The sequence below is a fragment of the Pseudorca crassidens genome, chromosome X, assembly GCF_039906515.1.
Source record: "Pseudorca crassidens isolate mPseCra1 chromosome X, mPseCra1.hap1, whole genome shotgun sequence".
Classification (NCBI taxonomy): domain Eukaryota; kingdom Metazoa; phylum Chordata; class Mammalia; order Artiodactyla; family Delphinidae; genus Pseudorca; species Pseudorca crassidens.
Genome location: NC_090317.1, coordinates 68,675,522 through 68,692,368, shown reverse-complemented (window position 1 = coordinate 68,692,368; position 16,847 = coordinate 68,675,522). Strand labels below are relative to the sequence as shown.

The 16,847-nt window shown below is 36.6% G+C and overlaps 1 protein-coding gene across 4 annotated transcripts in view; it reads left to right on the top strand.

The window, feature by feature from the left end:
- UPRT (uracil phosphoribosyltransferase homolog) overlaps nucleotides 1–9,664 on the top strand; it is a 42,696-nt gene extending 33,032 nt beyond the window's left edge. For all 4 annotated transcript variants that reach the window (XM_067724402.1, XM_067724403.1, XM_067724404.1 and 1 more), the window contains 3 exons: nucleotides 1,754–1,915; nucleotides 3,821–3,919; nucleotides 6,083–9,664. In XM_067724402.1, the coding sequence (XP_067580503.1) occupies nucleotides 1,754–1,915; nucleotides 3,821–3,919; nucleotides 6,083–6,189 (368 nt within the window). In that variant the 3' untranslated portion in view covers nucleotides 6,190–9,664. The remainder of the gene's footprint in view (nucleotides 1–1,753; nucleotides 1,916–3,820; nucleotides 3,920–6,082) is intronic.
- Nucleotides 9,665–16,847: the final 7,183 nt, after the last annotated feature.

The following is a 16,847-nucleotide window of genomic DNA, read 5'->3' as shown; positions in this document are numbered from 1 at the left end:
TTGAAAGATTCAGAGGAGGGTGGGAGAACAAGAGGATGCAATGATGCTATCTTGGAGAGAACAGGGCAGCTTGAATTTTGAGGGAATACAGCACAAATTCAGGCCTGCAGAACTCTGAGCACCCAACTAGAGAAAATCTTTGTTCTGTTTTTTTTAATTTCTTTTGTGAGGAACAGTCCTACCCTGTCAGGAACTGGACTGAATGGCTTGTTTAATATTTTTAGTTTTATATTTGATGAGTATGTGACTATGTAGGCAAAAGAACTTAACTGTGATTAACTCTAGGTATTTCCAATTGCTAGTCTTATAAATATTTGTGTTTGAGTCCAACCGATTATCCTTCTAAACCAACCTTTGTGCAGCAAAATCACATGCCTGTAATTAGGACCTATACCTGTTACATGGGGATGATTATTTCCGTTCAGCAACTTAATTCCTTAATTATTCTTTGTACAGGATCCAAGGTATGGTAGAAGCCCCACTTGCTTGCATTGGAAACAGATTTTTTTTTTTTTGCCACACCATGCAGCATGTGGGATCTTAGTTCCCCTAAGGATCCAACCTGTGTCCCCTGCAGTGGCAGCATGGAGTCTTAACCACTGGACCACCAGGGAAGTCCCCGGATTTTTATTTCACATATAAACATTCCCTTTTCTTCTCTGGCTATGAAGTTCTGTTTGTGAACAATTGAATATCTCCAATAAAATAGGAGCTTTAAGCTCCCTTTTTTATAGAAGGTAGCTCTTAAGCAACGATAGGATTTTCAGGACAATGGTGTTCAACCTTTTAAAACTGGTGAAGACAATGGAGATGGGCTTTTAAGGCACAATTTCTTCTGTTTTAGTCCAGCTTCTGCCCTAAAGGCAGCAGCATGGTCCTCGCACCCCTAGTGTATACAGGATGACCTTGGGGGTGATGCATAGACAGGGTGTTTTTAACCTTAATAGCTATTGGTTGATTTTCATACCTAATAGAAAGAAACTGTTTTTATATTTTCACTAATGATATAAAGTTTCCTTTTAAAATAAATGTAAAAAAACCAGTTAATTTAAAGAAAAATATTAAGTAAATAACCATACAAGTAGAATTTTGATGTGGCCTAAAATCTTGACGATGGTATGAAAATGGTTGACCTTTGGCAAACACTTCCTTAAAGGAATTCAGACTCAAAAATAGCTCTGTGTTCAGAAACCAAGGGTGTGGTGGTGGTGTTGGTTGTGGTTCTCTAGCGGGGAGAGGGAACATATATTACTTTTTCACTGTTTGCCAATGAAGCCTCTGCCATTGAAGTCATTGCTGGGTCTAAGTGATATCTCTTGACGCCAGCTTAATCTAAATGGAGAGCCTTTGGTCTGTAGCCCCCATTCTTCCATAAATATTTTATATTTTTGCCAGATGAAAGTAACACAGTTTCTTTAAAATAATAGGAGCAAAATGTTCCTGATATTAGAAAAGTTCAAGGAGCAGCTTAATAAAACACTTTATTTACTGTAATCATGGAAGCATGACAGCTCTAAAACTTGCAAGCCAGCAATAAAACTAGCGTATCCTAGTTTCATTGACCTGAACTAAGTATAAAATATGAGCATATCCGAAGTAAAAGCTGTTAGCTTAAGAAGAATTGCTTCCATTTTGACAATGTCTTTATTTATTGTATTAATAACAGTCAAAAACTCTGCTTTGGCCTATTCTTGGACTTTCACTGTATCTCCTCCTAATCCCTCTTTCCTTCTTTTTTATTTCCTTCTTCAAGGTGAGGCAATGGAACAAGGTTTACGAGACTGCTGTCGATCCATACGAATTGGAAAGATCCTGATTCAGAGTGATGAGGAGACACAAAGAGCCAAAGTATATTATGCCAAGTTCCCCCCAGACATTTACAGGAGAAAAGTCCTTCTGATGTATCCGATTCTCAGTGAGTGGCTTGTGTTTAATTTGTAACCTTTGGTTAGGGTTTAAATTCAACTTAGTGCCTGCCTTCTAGGTACCCTTATATAAAGGCGAAAACCATTTCTAAATGTGTTTTTTGTTTTTCTCAAAAACCATTCTTTAGAAAGCCATTTCTAAATGTTTTGTTTTGTTCTAAATGTTTTGTTTTGATTTGGAGTTGCCCTGGGCAGTTCTCTGGGGAATTCTTATTGTGTAATAAGAGAATACACATTAGTCAAACTTTATTAGCTCCAAAAACTTCTATCTTAAAATTAACACATTGAAGCAAAGGATTTAATGAGGCAAAATATATAGAACACAGAAAATACATTGAAATATGTCCCTTCTCTAGCCCAATGAGTATAGCAATGATTTTCTCAAGGATTTATCCTCTTTGGAGGTAATTTTTTTTTTCCTATTCTAGTCTGTTTCCTAAGCTTACTCATATCCTGGGGTTAGGGGTGGTGGGTGGGTGTTATATTTGATATCTCAAATACTGAACGAATTTAGGGCTTGTTGTGCATTTGAAAACTGAAAAGTATATGGGTTATGTCTGTTATTGAAAATAACATCATTGATAAAAAACAGGCACCTTCAAATGAAGCTTTGTCTTGTAGTATCTTTTTTTTTTAACAGCTTTATTGGAGTATAATTCCTTTACAATGGTGTGTTAGTTTCTGCTTTATAACAGAGTGAATCAGCTATACATATACATATACCCCATATCTCCTTCCTCTTGCATCTCCCTCCCACCCTCCCTATCCCACCCGTTTAGGTGGTCGCAAAGCACCGAGCTGATCTCTCTGTGCTATGCGGCTGCTTCTCACTGGCTATCTGTTTTACAATTGGTAGTGTATATATGTCCATGCCACTCTCTCACTTCGTCCCAGCTTACCCTTCCCCCTCCCTGTGTCCTTAAGTCCATTCCCTACATCTGCATCTTTATTCCTGTCCTGCCCCTAGGTTCTTCAGAACCCTTTTTTTTTTTTTAGATTCCATATATATGTGTTAGCATATGGTATTTGTTTTTCTCTTTCTGACTTACTGCATTGTATGACAGACTCTAGGTCCATCCACCTCACTACATATAACTCAATTTTGCTTCTTTTTATGGCTGAGTAATATTCCATTGTATATATGTGCCACATCATTTTATTTTTATTTTATTTTTTATTTATTTATCTATTTTTTACATCTTTATTGGAGTATAATTGCTTTACAATGGTGTGTTAGTTTCTGCTTTATAACAAAGTGAATCAGTTATACATATACATGTTTCCATATCTCTTCCCTCTTGCGTCTCCCTCCCTCCCACCCTCCCTATCCCACCCCTCTAGGTTGTGCCACATCTTCTTTATCCATTCATCTGTTGATGGACACTTAGGTTGCTTCCATGTCCTGGCTGTTGTAAATACAGCTTCAATGAACATTGTGGTCCATGACTCTTTTTGAACTATGGTTTTCTCAAGGTGTCTAGTAGTATCTTTTTTTTTAATTAATTAATTTATTTATGGCTGTGTTGGGTCTTCATTTTTGTGCGAGGGCTTTCTCTAGTTGTGGTAAGTGGGGGCCACTCTTCATTGCGGTGCGCGGGCCTCTCACTATCGCTGCCTCTCTTGTTCTCTGCGGAGCACAGGCTCCAGACGCGCAGGCTCAGTAATTGTGGCTCATGGGCCCAGCTGCTCCGCGGCATGTGGGATCTTCCCAGACCAGGGCTTGAACCCGTGTCCCCTGCATTGGCAGGCAGATTCTCAACCACTGCGCCACCAGGGAAGCCCTCTAGTAGTATCTTGTATTACATTACTAAACTGCCTTTACTTCAAAGAAACTCAAAGACATTTTGAGATGAATGTTAAAGTTGCCAATGCATTTGGTTGTCATTTTATTTCAGGCACTGGAAACACTGTAATTGAAGCTGTAAAGGTTCTCATAGAACATGGAGTTCAACCTAGTGTTATTATCCTACTCAGTCTGTTCTCCACTCCTCATGGTGAGTTCATGCTCTTGATGGTCATGGGGTGGTTAGGTGTACATCTGCCCAGCCTCTTATCCTGAGGAAAAGTTCATTTGCTTCCACATTAAATTCAGATTGAATTTTGGTAGTTATAACTTGTGTTTGTCATCTCTAAGCTTAGTGGTAATACTTTACACCATTCTACTGTTGTTCAAATTCAAATGAAGAAGTACGAACTAATTCCATTGAAGGGGATTGCAGTTGTTTTCATGGTGGCCCTGTTTGAGTAGAGCTTGCAAATGGCTGAAAGGTCACTATTTCTCCTGCCTCCCGACCTGAGCCTGAAAACTGCTCTCAAACAGCAAGAAACTCGAGGTTCTAGCTAGCCCTGTGGTCTTACTGAAGTAAGCTTTGCAGTGTGAAGCAAAGATCAAAAGTTTGTAAAGTTAGACTTCTGCTCAAAGGGCACAGTGAAAGAACTTGTGTCCTCTATTTCCTGAGAGAGGTAAGCCTAATTTACGACCCTAGTTTTTTTTGCCATGTAATCTAAGACGATTGTGAAAGTATCCTAAGAAAATAATCATAAAGGCATGTAGAAATTCAGCATTTAAGATAGTCACTGTAAAGCTGTATTTCATGTAAGAGAAAATTTGAAAGTATATAAATGACTTACTTGGAAATGGTTAAATAAATATACAGTTGACCCTTGAACAACGTGGGTTTGAACTGCGTTGGTCCACTTATACGTGGATATTTTTCAATACTGAAAACTACAGTACTACACAGTCCATGGTTGGTTGAATTCATGTATGCAGAGGAATTGCAGATACAGAGGGTCAACTATAAGTTATATATATGGATTAACCCCCATGTTGTTCAAGGGTCAACTGTATATTCAAAGAGTATAATATTATATAACTGTTAGATCATGTTTTTGAAAAAACATTTAATGACATCAAAGAATCTGGTAAATGTAAGAGCAGAATAAACAACAGCATTAGAATAGTATAAAATGTCATCACCAAGTTTAGAGATGACTAATACAAATTATGACTATTATGACTACCAAAATCAGACTTGGATTAAGATGGGACCTAATAAATCTTTCCTCAGCATGAAAGGCTAGACAGATGCACAATACTATTTCAATTTTCATTTTAAATCACATAATATTAATAGTGGTTGTCTTAGGGTGGTGGGATTCTAAGTGATTCATTTTCTTTTTTAAGCTTTTTTTTGTATTTTCCAAATGTTCTACAATGAATTTGTATTTGTTTCATAATCGAAAAGAAAGAAATATGTGGCTTCTAGTTAGGGCGTTTCCTCATTTCCAAAGGTTCCAAGTCTCAGCCAACCCTGAAGAGGCTACAGAGAAACCAGTTGGGATGGCTGCATTTAGTATGCCATTGATTATCTTGCTGTTTCATAATAAAAAATTACCTGTAGTTCAAATGTTGATGGTGACAAAGGGTAATTTGCTTGGTTATCCATCCATATAACAGAGGTGGCATTGTAAACACTGAGATAACCAAATAATTATTGGGTTTTCTGTCTTTGGGAGTAGAAAAGTAACCATGTTAGTTGTAATAGTATACATTAGAATAGTATACTAATTCTTTGACATTATAGATGAAAAAATCTTATTCCGTGGCAGCCTTGCTATGGCTTTTTAGTTTGACTGGCATCCTAGCTAGTCCCTTTCCTTTCTTCCTCCATCTCCTCCCCACCCAAGCTAGAGTCATAACTTCTCAAAAGCTAGCGTTCTCTAACATAACAAAGAAGTCTTTGCACTTGTTTCAACAGTGTTCCAGTTGAGAAACCAGCATCTTATGTATGATCCTGTTTCCAGAAAGGACTGTATTCTCTGTGTTCCAGCTGCCTTTAAAATAAAACAAAAAAAGACTCTTCAGGGGAAAAGTTGCTATAACTGAATATATTTTTCAAATCTTGGATAGAAAACAATTTGATTCTAAGAATTTATTAGTGAGTGGGTGGAAACATAGTCTGACTACTATCAAAATTTTTCAGATACAGACATTATATAAACTAAGAGATTAACCAAGTCTGACTATGTGTCCAAAGGTCATTGCTCTTGGTCTGTCAATATTAGACCTAGTGACTGATTATAAAATTACTGAATTCCAAGTAATGTTATCAAAAAATTCTGCCATAATGACAATTCTCTTTTATTTTTTGAAGGTGCCAAATCAATCATTCAAGAGTTTCCAGAGATCACAATTTTAACTACTGAAGTTCATCCTGTTGCACCTACACATTTTGGACAGAAATACTTTGGAACAGACTAAGTTATTGAAGGAAAATTATTCTATTGTGTAATATTACAGTTATGAGTTTCTACCTGTTTGACTAATTCACTTGAGGAATGACATAGAAAATCATTTTAAAGATACTTTGTAAGTTTTGGAAATAGGTATATTAAAAGGAAATACTTGAGGTTTGTTTTTTTATTTAGCTATTTCTTGACCGTTGGCACCAAATTCAGCAATGAAGCACACGCAGCTCTTCAAAAATATTTTAATGATGTCCTTATGCAAATTGCTGATCCATCAGTGCATTAAACTGTTCCCTAATTTATGAATCTCAGTTTAGAGGTTGCTTGCAGCCACAAGTAAAACCCAAATGGGAGTCAGTTCATTGGCCCACTCTAGTTTGCATTTTGTTTAGTTTGCTTTTAGTTCTAGGGAGATTTCATATATGTGGCTGTTGTCACCTTCCTCTACTCTTTACTTCCTAGTACAATACACACTGGTAACTTGGAGAGGATGAATAAAGAATGCCTCATATAATTTTACGTTTCCATTAGTGTCCTTACTCAGTTGGCAGATCCAGGGTATACAGTTAGCTCTTCGTTCAAGCCATTATGTTCTTCATGGCTCACTTCCTACCATGTGCATTGTTGGTAGGTGCCTTGTCAAGTGTAATGCAGTGAAGACGATGGTGGGGCATTCCAGCAACTGGAAATGTAACACTAATTGCTCAGACTGAACCAGGGATGTCTGGATGTTGACAAGGGAGGGCTAAATACTGTTAATGCCATCAATGACCTAGAAATGAATTGGTGGTGATTTTTCTGAGGTGTGGGGGAATGGATGGTTTTTTGCTGGGCGTATGGCCAATAAGTAAATTAAAATGCTTCATTTTTGTGTTTTCATATAAATTGTGAAATTTTTTGTTCTAGTTCTGTGAAAAATGCCAGTGGTAGTTTGACAGGGATTGCATTGAATCTTGTAGATTGCTTTGTGTAGTAGAGTCATTTTCACAATGTTGATTCGTCCAATCCAAGAACATGGTATATCTCTCCATCTGTTTGTATCATCTTTAATTTCTTTCATCAGTGTCTTATAATTTTCTGCATACAGGTCTTTTGTCTCCTTAGGTAGGTTTATTCCTAGATATTTTATTATTTTTGTTGCAATGGTAAATAGGAGTGTTTTCTTGATTTCACTTTCAGATTTTTCATCATTAGTGTATAGGAATGCCAGAGATTTCTGTGCATTAATTTTGTATCCTGCTACTTTACCAGATTCATTGATTAGCTCTAGTAGTTTTCTGGTAGCATATATAGGATCCTCTATGTATAGTATCATGTCATCTGCAAACAGTGACAGCTTTACTTCTTTTCCGATTTGGATTCCTTTTATTTGCTTTTCTTCTCTGATTGCTGTGTCTGAAACTTCCAAAACTATGTTGAATAAGAGTGGTGAGAGTGGGCAACCTTGTCTTGTTCCTGATCTTACTTGAAATGCTTTCAGTTTTTCACCATTGAGGATGATGTTTGCTGTGGGCTTGTCATATATGGCCTGTATTATGTTGAGGAAAGTTCCCTCTATGCCTACTTTCTGCAGGGTTTTTATCATAAATGGGTGTTGAATTTTGTCAAAAGCTTTCTCTGCATCTATTGAGATGATCATATGGTTTTTCTCCTTCAATTTGTTAATATGGTTTATCACATTGATTGATTTGTGTATATTGAAGAATCCTTGCATTCCTGGAATAAACCCCACTTGATCATGGTGTATGATCCTTTTAATGTGCTGATGCATTCTATTTGCTAGTATTTTGTTGAGGATTTTTGCATCTATGTTCATCAGTGATATTGGCCTGTAGTTTTCTTTCTTTGTGACATCCTTGACTGGTTTTGGTATCAGGCTGATGATGGCCTCGTAGAATGAGTTTGGGGGTGTTCCTCCCTCTGCTATATTTTGGAAGAGTTTGAGAAGGATAGGTATTAGCTTTTCTCTAAATGTTTGGTAGAATTCGCCTGTGAAGCCATCTGGTCCTGGGCTTTTGTTTGTTGGAAGATTTTTAATCACAGTTTCAATTTCAGTGCTTGTGATTGGTCTGTTCATATTTTCTATTTCTTCCTGATTCAGTCTTGGCAGGTTGTGAATTCCTAAGACTTTATTCATTTCTTCCAGATTGTACATTTTATTGGCAGAACTATCAAACTCTTAGAGGAAAACATAGGCAGAACACTCTATGACATAAATCACAGCAAGATCCTTTTTGACCCACCTCCTAGAGAAATGGAAATAAAACCAAAAATAAACACATGGGACGTAATGAAACTTCAAAGCTTTTGCACAGCAAAGGAAACTAAACAAGACCAAAAGACAACCCTCAGAATGGGAGAAAATATTTGCAAATGAAGCAACTGACAAAGGATTAATCTTCAAAATTTATAAGCAGCTCATGCAGCTCAATAACAAAAAAACAAACAACCCAATCCAAAAATGGGCAGAAGAACTAAATAGACATTTCTCCAAAGAAGATATACAGACTGCCAACAAACACATGAAAGAATGCTCAACATCATTAATCATTAGAGAAATGTAAAGCAAAACTACAATGAAATATCATCTCACACCAGTCAGAATGGCCATCATCAAAAAATCTAGAAACAATAAATGCTGGAGAGGGTGTGGAGAAAAGGGAACACTCTTGCACTGCTCGTGGGAATGTGAATTGGTACAGCCACTGTGGAGAACAGTATGGAGGTTCCTTAAAAAGCTACAAATAGAACTACCATATGACCCAGCAATCCCACTACTGGGCACATACCCTGAGAAAACCATAATTCAGAAAGAGTCATGTACCAAAATGTTCATTGCAGCTCTATTTACAATAGCCCGGAGATGGAAACAACCTAAGTGTCCGTCATCGGATGAATGGATAAAGAAGATGTGGCACATATATACAATGGAATATTACTCAGCCATAAAAAGAAATGAATTTGAGCTATTTGTAATGAGGTGGTTGGACCTAGAGTCTGTCATACAGAGTGAAGTAAGTCATAAAGCGAAAGACAAATACCGTATGCTAACACATATATATGGAATTTAAGAAAAAAAAAATCATGAAGAACCTAGGGGTAAGGCAGGAATAAAGACACAGACCTACTAGAGAATGGACTTGAGGATATGGGGAGGGGGAAGGGTGAGCTGTGACAAAGCGAGAGAGAGGCATGGACATATATATACGCTACCAAATGTAAGGTAGATAGCTAGTGGGAAGCAGCCGCATAGCACAGGGAGATCAGTTTGGTGCTTTGTGACCGCCTGGAGGGGTGGGATAGGGGGAGTGGGAGGGAGGGAGATGCAAGAGGGAAGAGATATGGGAACATATGTATATGTATAACTGATTCACTTTGTTATAAAGCAGAAACTAACACACCATTGTAAAGCAATTATACTCTAATAAAGATGTAAAAAAAAATCTCCCACGTGAAAAAAATAAAAAAATAAAATGCTTCATTTTTAATTTGGATGTTTCTACTAGAGGCTTTTAATTTGGAACTTAGTTCTTTTGCATGTTTGTCAATTCTAGATGTATTAAAATGGGAAAAAATACCATGATATTAAAAAAAATCCCTAAGATTTATATGTGTTCATATTTAGGCTTCTGAAAGGAAGATAAATCATTTTAGGAAAGGATGTTCATGTTCTGAAACTTGCTTGTAAAACCCTGATCTCATTTTACATTGATATTAAAACATTTTAACAATGGTGGCTGGCTGATTACTTGATTAATTATACTCCTATAGCCCCATAGGCAGCTCTTGTGGCCTTCTGTTTTTTTTAAAAAAAAAAAAAGCAGAAAAGAACAGAAGCCCATTTCTTAGAATCAAAGCTGACAGAAGTCAGCAAAAATTCCGGGAAAGGAAGGAAAGCTGGTGTAGAATGGACTGCATTTTCCCTTTGGAGCCTAGAAGGACTTCACTATATTTTTCCCTTTATTTTTGAAGACTGTCATAATAAACTGAGATTAATTGATAGATTACCCATATTACAATTCTTCCAAGGCAAATGTTGCTCTCATGTTCTTGTTGAAATTATCATCTGTATTTGTCAGTTAAGTATGTTGATACAGTGTAGATTTTGTTTACTACTGATTAGCAGAAGCTCTAACTGAAGCCCATTAAAACCAAGATCTTCATCTCCTTGTCCCAGGAAAGATGTGAGCCAGCAAATTTAGATAGAGACCAGATCTGCTTCAGGTTGATGCACTGAATTAGTTTGGAAAGGTGATGTCTACCACTGTAGGAATCAGTGCTTCTGAGTTAGTGCTTATATTAGGGTTTCAGTATTTTGTTTGAAGTGACTTTCCAGAACATTAGACAAATTCATATTCGAGTATAGGTATAAAATATTTCAAGCAAATTAATTTTATATTATCAGCCATTTAAATTTAATGTGTCTCTGTTCCTTTTCATCACTGAACATGATTGGGAATTGACTACATTTGGTTCCCACATAAACGGAATTCCTACTATAAGCAGTAGGAATTATTCAGTGGGGTCACATTTCCCACTGGTGATTGTCCTCTACCCCTCTGCAGATTTCAAGAGCAGTTGTAACTATGTCTTTTGAAGTTTGAATCTTTTTAGCAAATGAGGCATTATTTGTAGGGTTAACCAATTGCAGGACTCTTTTGAACCCATGAAATTTTCTAAATGACACAAAATCAACAGTCTATTCAAAACTAGATTGTTTTTTTTTTAAAACTAGATTGTTTTTAAGGACGTGAACTTCACAACAGTATAAACTGTGTAGATTCCTTATTGAAGAAAGAAACCCTAACACAATAAAAACAAGAAGCAGTATACATGAGTGTCTATCAAAAGTTGAATGTGCATCAGAATCACCTGGAGGGCCACAGATGGCTGGGCCTCACACCTAGAGTTTCTGATTCAGTAGGTCTGGAGTAGGTCCCAAGGACTTGCATATCTAAGTTCCTAGGTGATACTGATGTTGCTGGTTGGGTGGCCACAACTTGATTTGAGACATTTCTTATATAAGCATTTAATTATACAAATTTCCCTATAAATACTGGTTTGGTTATACCCTACAAATTTTGATATGTTGTGTTTTCATTTTCATTTGGGTCAAAATACTTTTTTCATTTCCCTTTTGATTCCTTCTTTGATCTAGGGCTATTTAGAAGTGTGCTATTTAATCTTCAAATATTTATTGGATTTTCTAGATTTCTTTTTGGTATTGATTACTAATTTAATTCAGAGAATATACATCATATAATTTGAATCCTTTTCAATTTTAAATTTATTTGTCTTATGGCCCATAATATAGTCTCTCTTGGTAAATCTTCCCTGTGTGCTTTAAAAGTATGTGTATACTACTGTTGTTGGGTGGAATGTTGTATAAATGTCAGCTCATGTTGATTGATGGTGTTGTTCAGGTCTTTGATTTATTTACAAATTTTCTGTTTATTCTATCAATTATTGAGAGGGGTGTTGAAATCGCTGACTTAAATTCTGGATTTGTCTGTTTCTCCTTTCAGTTCTATCAGTTTTTCCTTCATGTATTTTGAAGCTCTGTTGTTAGGTGCATAAACTTTTAGGATTGCTATGTCCTCTTGATGGATTGATACTTTGTCATTATGAAATGTCTCCTTTTATCCCTAGTAATATTCTTTGTTCTGAAATCTACTTTGGCTGCTGTAAATATAAACATTCCAGCTTTCTTTTGATAGTGTTAGTATGGTATTTGTTTTTTTCATCCTTTTACTTTTAACCTATTGTGTTTTATGTTTATTCTGGATTTCCTGCAGGCAGCCTAGAGTTGGATCTTGCTTTTTCATCCAAGTCTCTTTTTTAATTGGGATGTTTAGATCATTTTAATTTAATGTGATTATTGATATGCTTGGTTTTTAAATCTACCATTTTGCTATTTGTCTTCTATTAGTCCCATTTGCTTTTTCCTCTTTTTTGACCTTCTTTGGATTAATTGAATATTTATGATTCCATTTTGTCTCTTTTAATGGCTTATTAGATATAATGCTTTGTTTTTTAGTGGTTCCTTTAGGGCTTATAGTATACATCTTTAACTTATCACAATCTATTTCACATTTCAGAACTTAAACAATATATTGTACTTCCATTCCCCCCTCCCCAGCCTTTGTGCTATTATTGTCATACATTTTACTTCTACATGTGTTACACTCCACAATTCATTGCTATTATATTTTGCTTTCAACAGTTATCTTTTAAAGAGATGTAAAAAGAAATAAGAAAAAAAAAGAAGTCATTTTAATTTATCTATTTTGGGTGCTTTCTATTTCTTTGTGTAGATCCAGGTTTCCATCACATATTATTTTCCTTCTACCCAAAGGACTTCCTTTAACATTTCTTATAGTGCAGGTCTCCTAGTAAGAGATTCTTTCAGCTTTTGTGTGTATGAAAAAGTTTATTTCACCTCTGCTTTTGAAAGATATTTCTCCAGTGTGGAATTTTAGCTTGGCGGTTTTTTCTCTTTCAGTACCATAAAGATGTTGCTTCACTCTCCTTCTTGTCATGTTATTGATAGGTCTGCTGTTATTCTTCCATTTATGTTTAATGCAATTACTGATAAAGTAGGATTTACATCTGCCATTTTGCTATTTGTTTTCTATATGTCTTATATATCTATTTTGTTCCTCTGTTCCTCCATTACTGCTTTCTTTTATGTTAATTGGATATTTTCTAGTGTGCCTGTGTCAGATATCTTCAAGACCACTCTCAGGGCTCATTAGGTCTCAGAATTCATTATAATTATGGTTATGATTTATTACAGCAAAAGAATATGAAGCACAATCAGCAAAGGGAAAAGCACATGGGGCAAAGTCTGGAGGAAATCAGGTACAAGCTTCCAAGAGTCCTCTTCCAGTAGAACTGCACAGGATGCACTTAATTCCTCTATCTATAGATTGTAACATGTGTGAAGTGTAGTCTACCAGAGAAGTTCACTTGCTTAAGATTCCAGAGTTTTTATTGAGGTTTGGTCACATAGGTACCCAATGCCTGCATGATTGATCACAGTTATCAAAACAGACCACCTTAAGGAAAGCAAGTGTTCACCATAAATTACATTATTTACAGACTATCTAAACATATTGATAGACTGTGTTTCAAACCTCCAAGTGTGCAAAAACACTTTTATGAGTTAAAATATTCTAAGAGCTCAATTCCTGGTAGTTGGACACGGGCCATTTATGAAAACAGACTCTTAATGGGAATGTGCAGATTTTGAGCAACTTAGACCTGCTAAGTCAACTCTTTCTGCAAAATTCACCCTCTTGGCCTTTGGCTCTCTTACAGGAAAATGATTGTATTTTTCTGAGTACCTACATTTAGTTTAGCATTTATATTGATATAAAAGATGTAGTAATATATTAACATGAGTATGCCCAGCATGGAGGAGCCAGTGCAGGATAGGGATAGACATGAAGAAGCAACTAGTCCATCCTATAAAGCCATTATATAAATCTCCATATTTTTTTATTAATTTGTCTTTGGCCTATAGTTATTTGTACCTTATGATAAACTTGTGTAGAACTATTTAGCACATTAATTAACTGATGTTAACTACATCAGATTCCTCTTAACATCAACCATTTCCCATTGATTTCACATCCTGGCGAGGCTTTAATTCAGTTTCCCAATACATACACTTATCAATATATATATGAGATAATTGAATCTTAGGAGCAATGCCAATATTAAACTGTATCACACTATGGTTTTAGTCCAGTTTTGTTTCATTCCACAGGCCAGTAAGAATCAAGAGAGGTACTTATTATACCTTCCCAGCATAACTGACCTTTGCTCGTTTACAAGGTGTTATTATGGATGGGTATTGTCGCAACTGGCCAGGATTGGGTTATTTCCAGGTTCTAAGTCACATGTATTAATTTGCTAGTGTTGTCATAACAAAATATCATAGACTGAGTAGCTTAAACAACAGAATTTTATTTTCTCAGTTTTGGAGTCTAGAAGTCTAAGATGAAGGTGTTGGCAGGTTTAGTGTCTTCTGAGGACTCTCTTCTTAGCTTGCAGATGGCTGTCTTCTCTGTCCTCACATGGTCTTTCCTCTGTGTGTACATATCCCTGGTCTCCCCTTGTGTGTCCTAATTTCCTCTTCTTATAAGGATACCAGTCATATTAGATAAGGGCCCACCCTAATGGCCCCACTTTAACTTAATCACCCCCTTAAAGGCCTTGTCTCCTGTACAGTCACACTCAGAGTTACTGGGGGTTAAGGCTTCAACATATGATTTTGTCCCTAATAGGGAGACAAAGCTAGTCATTTTTGGCGTTTACATGATTTTACTGAGACTGTTTCCATTATGTGCTGTTGTGTAGCAGGGCCTATCTCTTTCCTATGGCAAGGACAAGAGAGTAATTCAGTATGGTTCTTACTCCTGCTGACTGAATTACAGGGTATATCTGATTTTGATCCATTCTTGGGATGAGGGCTAGCAGAGTTGCATCAGTGGAAATTACTCTTTGCCCCTAGAGAACTTCCATATGTCTGAAGGTCCAAAAGTTTTCATAAATGTGCCCTAGGTGAAGAGTCATTGCTCCATTGCTACTTAAGGCTGAATCTGTTTTAAAATAATCAAGAGACCCTGTTGGGGATTAGGGTACAAGCCCTTTCCCAACATCAAGGCCTAGCATTGTCCAGCATTATTCATTGAATCTGCCTGGTTTAGTTCACTAAAGCCTCATCATCTTCCCAGGCTGATTCCCATTCTTTTCCTTTCTTCTGAAAGAGAATCCCTTCTAATTGGTCTGTCCTCACTAACACAATTTTTTCTTCTGATTGCCACTCATTAAAAGTGAATTGAGTTTGCCCTTTGATGCTTAAACTGGCACCTATCTCTCCTACAGCTCTCTTCTATATCATGACCAATGTCTCCTATCTCATGGACCAATCTACCAGGCATGTTGTTGCCATTGCACACTAATTGCCTGAGTTTGATTAGGATACATGTTTTGTACCCAAAAATGTTGGCTCCCCCATACTAAGGTTATATGTGTAGTAGTCACACCTAGATGCAATTTACTCTGAATATGCCATAAAGGCCTCCCCGGGCCCTCCTTGTCTCAAGGTAGGGTCATTTCCTGTGGGGATACAAGCCTACCAGAACATTTTCATCAACTCAGTAAGAAACCCTGTATTCATTACAGAAAGTCCCCTACATACGAACAATTTCCGTTCCAAGAGCATTTTTCATAAGTCCAATTTGTTTGTAAGTCCAACAAAGTTAGCTTAGGTACCCAACTAACACAATAGGCTGTATAGTACTGTACTGTAATAGGTTTATAATACTTTTTACACAAATAATACATAAACACAAAAAAATAAAACATTTTTAATCTTACAGTACAATACCTTGAAAAGTACAGTAGTCCAGTACAACAGCTGGCATACAGGGGCAGGCATCGAGTGAACAGGCAAGAAGAGTTACTGACTGGAGGAGGGAGAGGAGGTGGGAGATGGTAGAGCTGAAGGATCCTCAGCAATAGGAGACGAAGGGCAAGCTGCAGTTTCACTCACACCTGATGTTGATGGCACAGGTTCTGGTTCCTTGCTGGATTCAATTCTATCTACCCTCTTGAAAAAACGATCCAGTGATGTCTGGGTAGTAGCTCTTTTTTTCTCGTCATCCTGGGCTTGAAATAAAGATGCTGTACTACTGTCCTCTATACAGTACTGTACAATAAAGTACACAAAAGCACAACCACTTGTAGAAGATACACACATGTGACAACATATGCCAGACATGTGAATTACGTGATTCGACATGCAAACATACGTTCACATCTTTGAAAGTTCGCAACTTGAAGGTTCGTATGTAGGGGACTTACTGTAGTAGTCACTCTCCATTTTCCCTCCATCAGTCCCTGGAAACCACTAATCTACTTCCTGTCTTTTCGGATTTGCCTATTCTGAACTTTGATATAAATGTAATCGTATAATATGTGATCCGTTTTCAGTTGATTTTCATGTATATTGTAAGGAAAGAGTTCGACTTTATTCTTTTTTTTTCTTTTTGGCTGAGCTGTGTGTGGCATGCAGGATCTTAGTTCCCCAACCAGGGATCAAACCTGCAGCCCCTGCAGTGGAAGCACAGAGTCTTAACCACTGGACTGCCAGGGAAGTTCCTGACTTTATTCTTTTGCATTTTGTAGTTATCCAGTTATCTCAGCACCATTTGTTAAAAAGTATTTATTCCCCACTGAATTGTCTTGGTACCCTGTCAAAAATTAATTGACCATAAATGTAAGAGTATACTTTTGGACTCTCAATTCTGTTTCATTGTTGTATATGTCTACCCTTATGTCAGTTTTGATTACTGTAGTTTTTTAGTAAGTTTTGATATCAGGAAGTTTGAGTTCTTCTACTTTTTTCTTCTTTAGGATTATTTTGGCTACTTGGAATCCCTTGCAATTCCTTATGAATTTTAAGATAAGCTTTTCCATTTCTGCAAAATGGGCCACTGGGATTTTGATATGGATTACATTGAATCTGCAGGTCACTTTGAGTAATGTTGACATCTTAACAATATTGTTTTCCAATTCATGAACATGAGATCTTTCCGTTTATTTGTGTCTTTAATTTCTTTCAACAATGTTTTGTAGTTTTCATTGTACAAGTCTTGTACC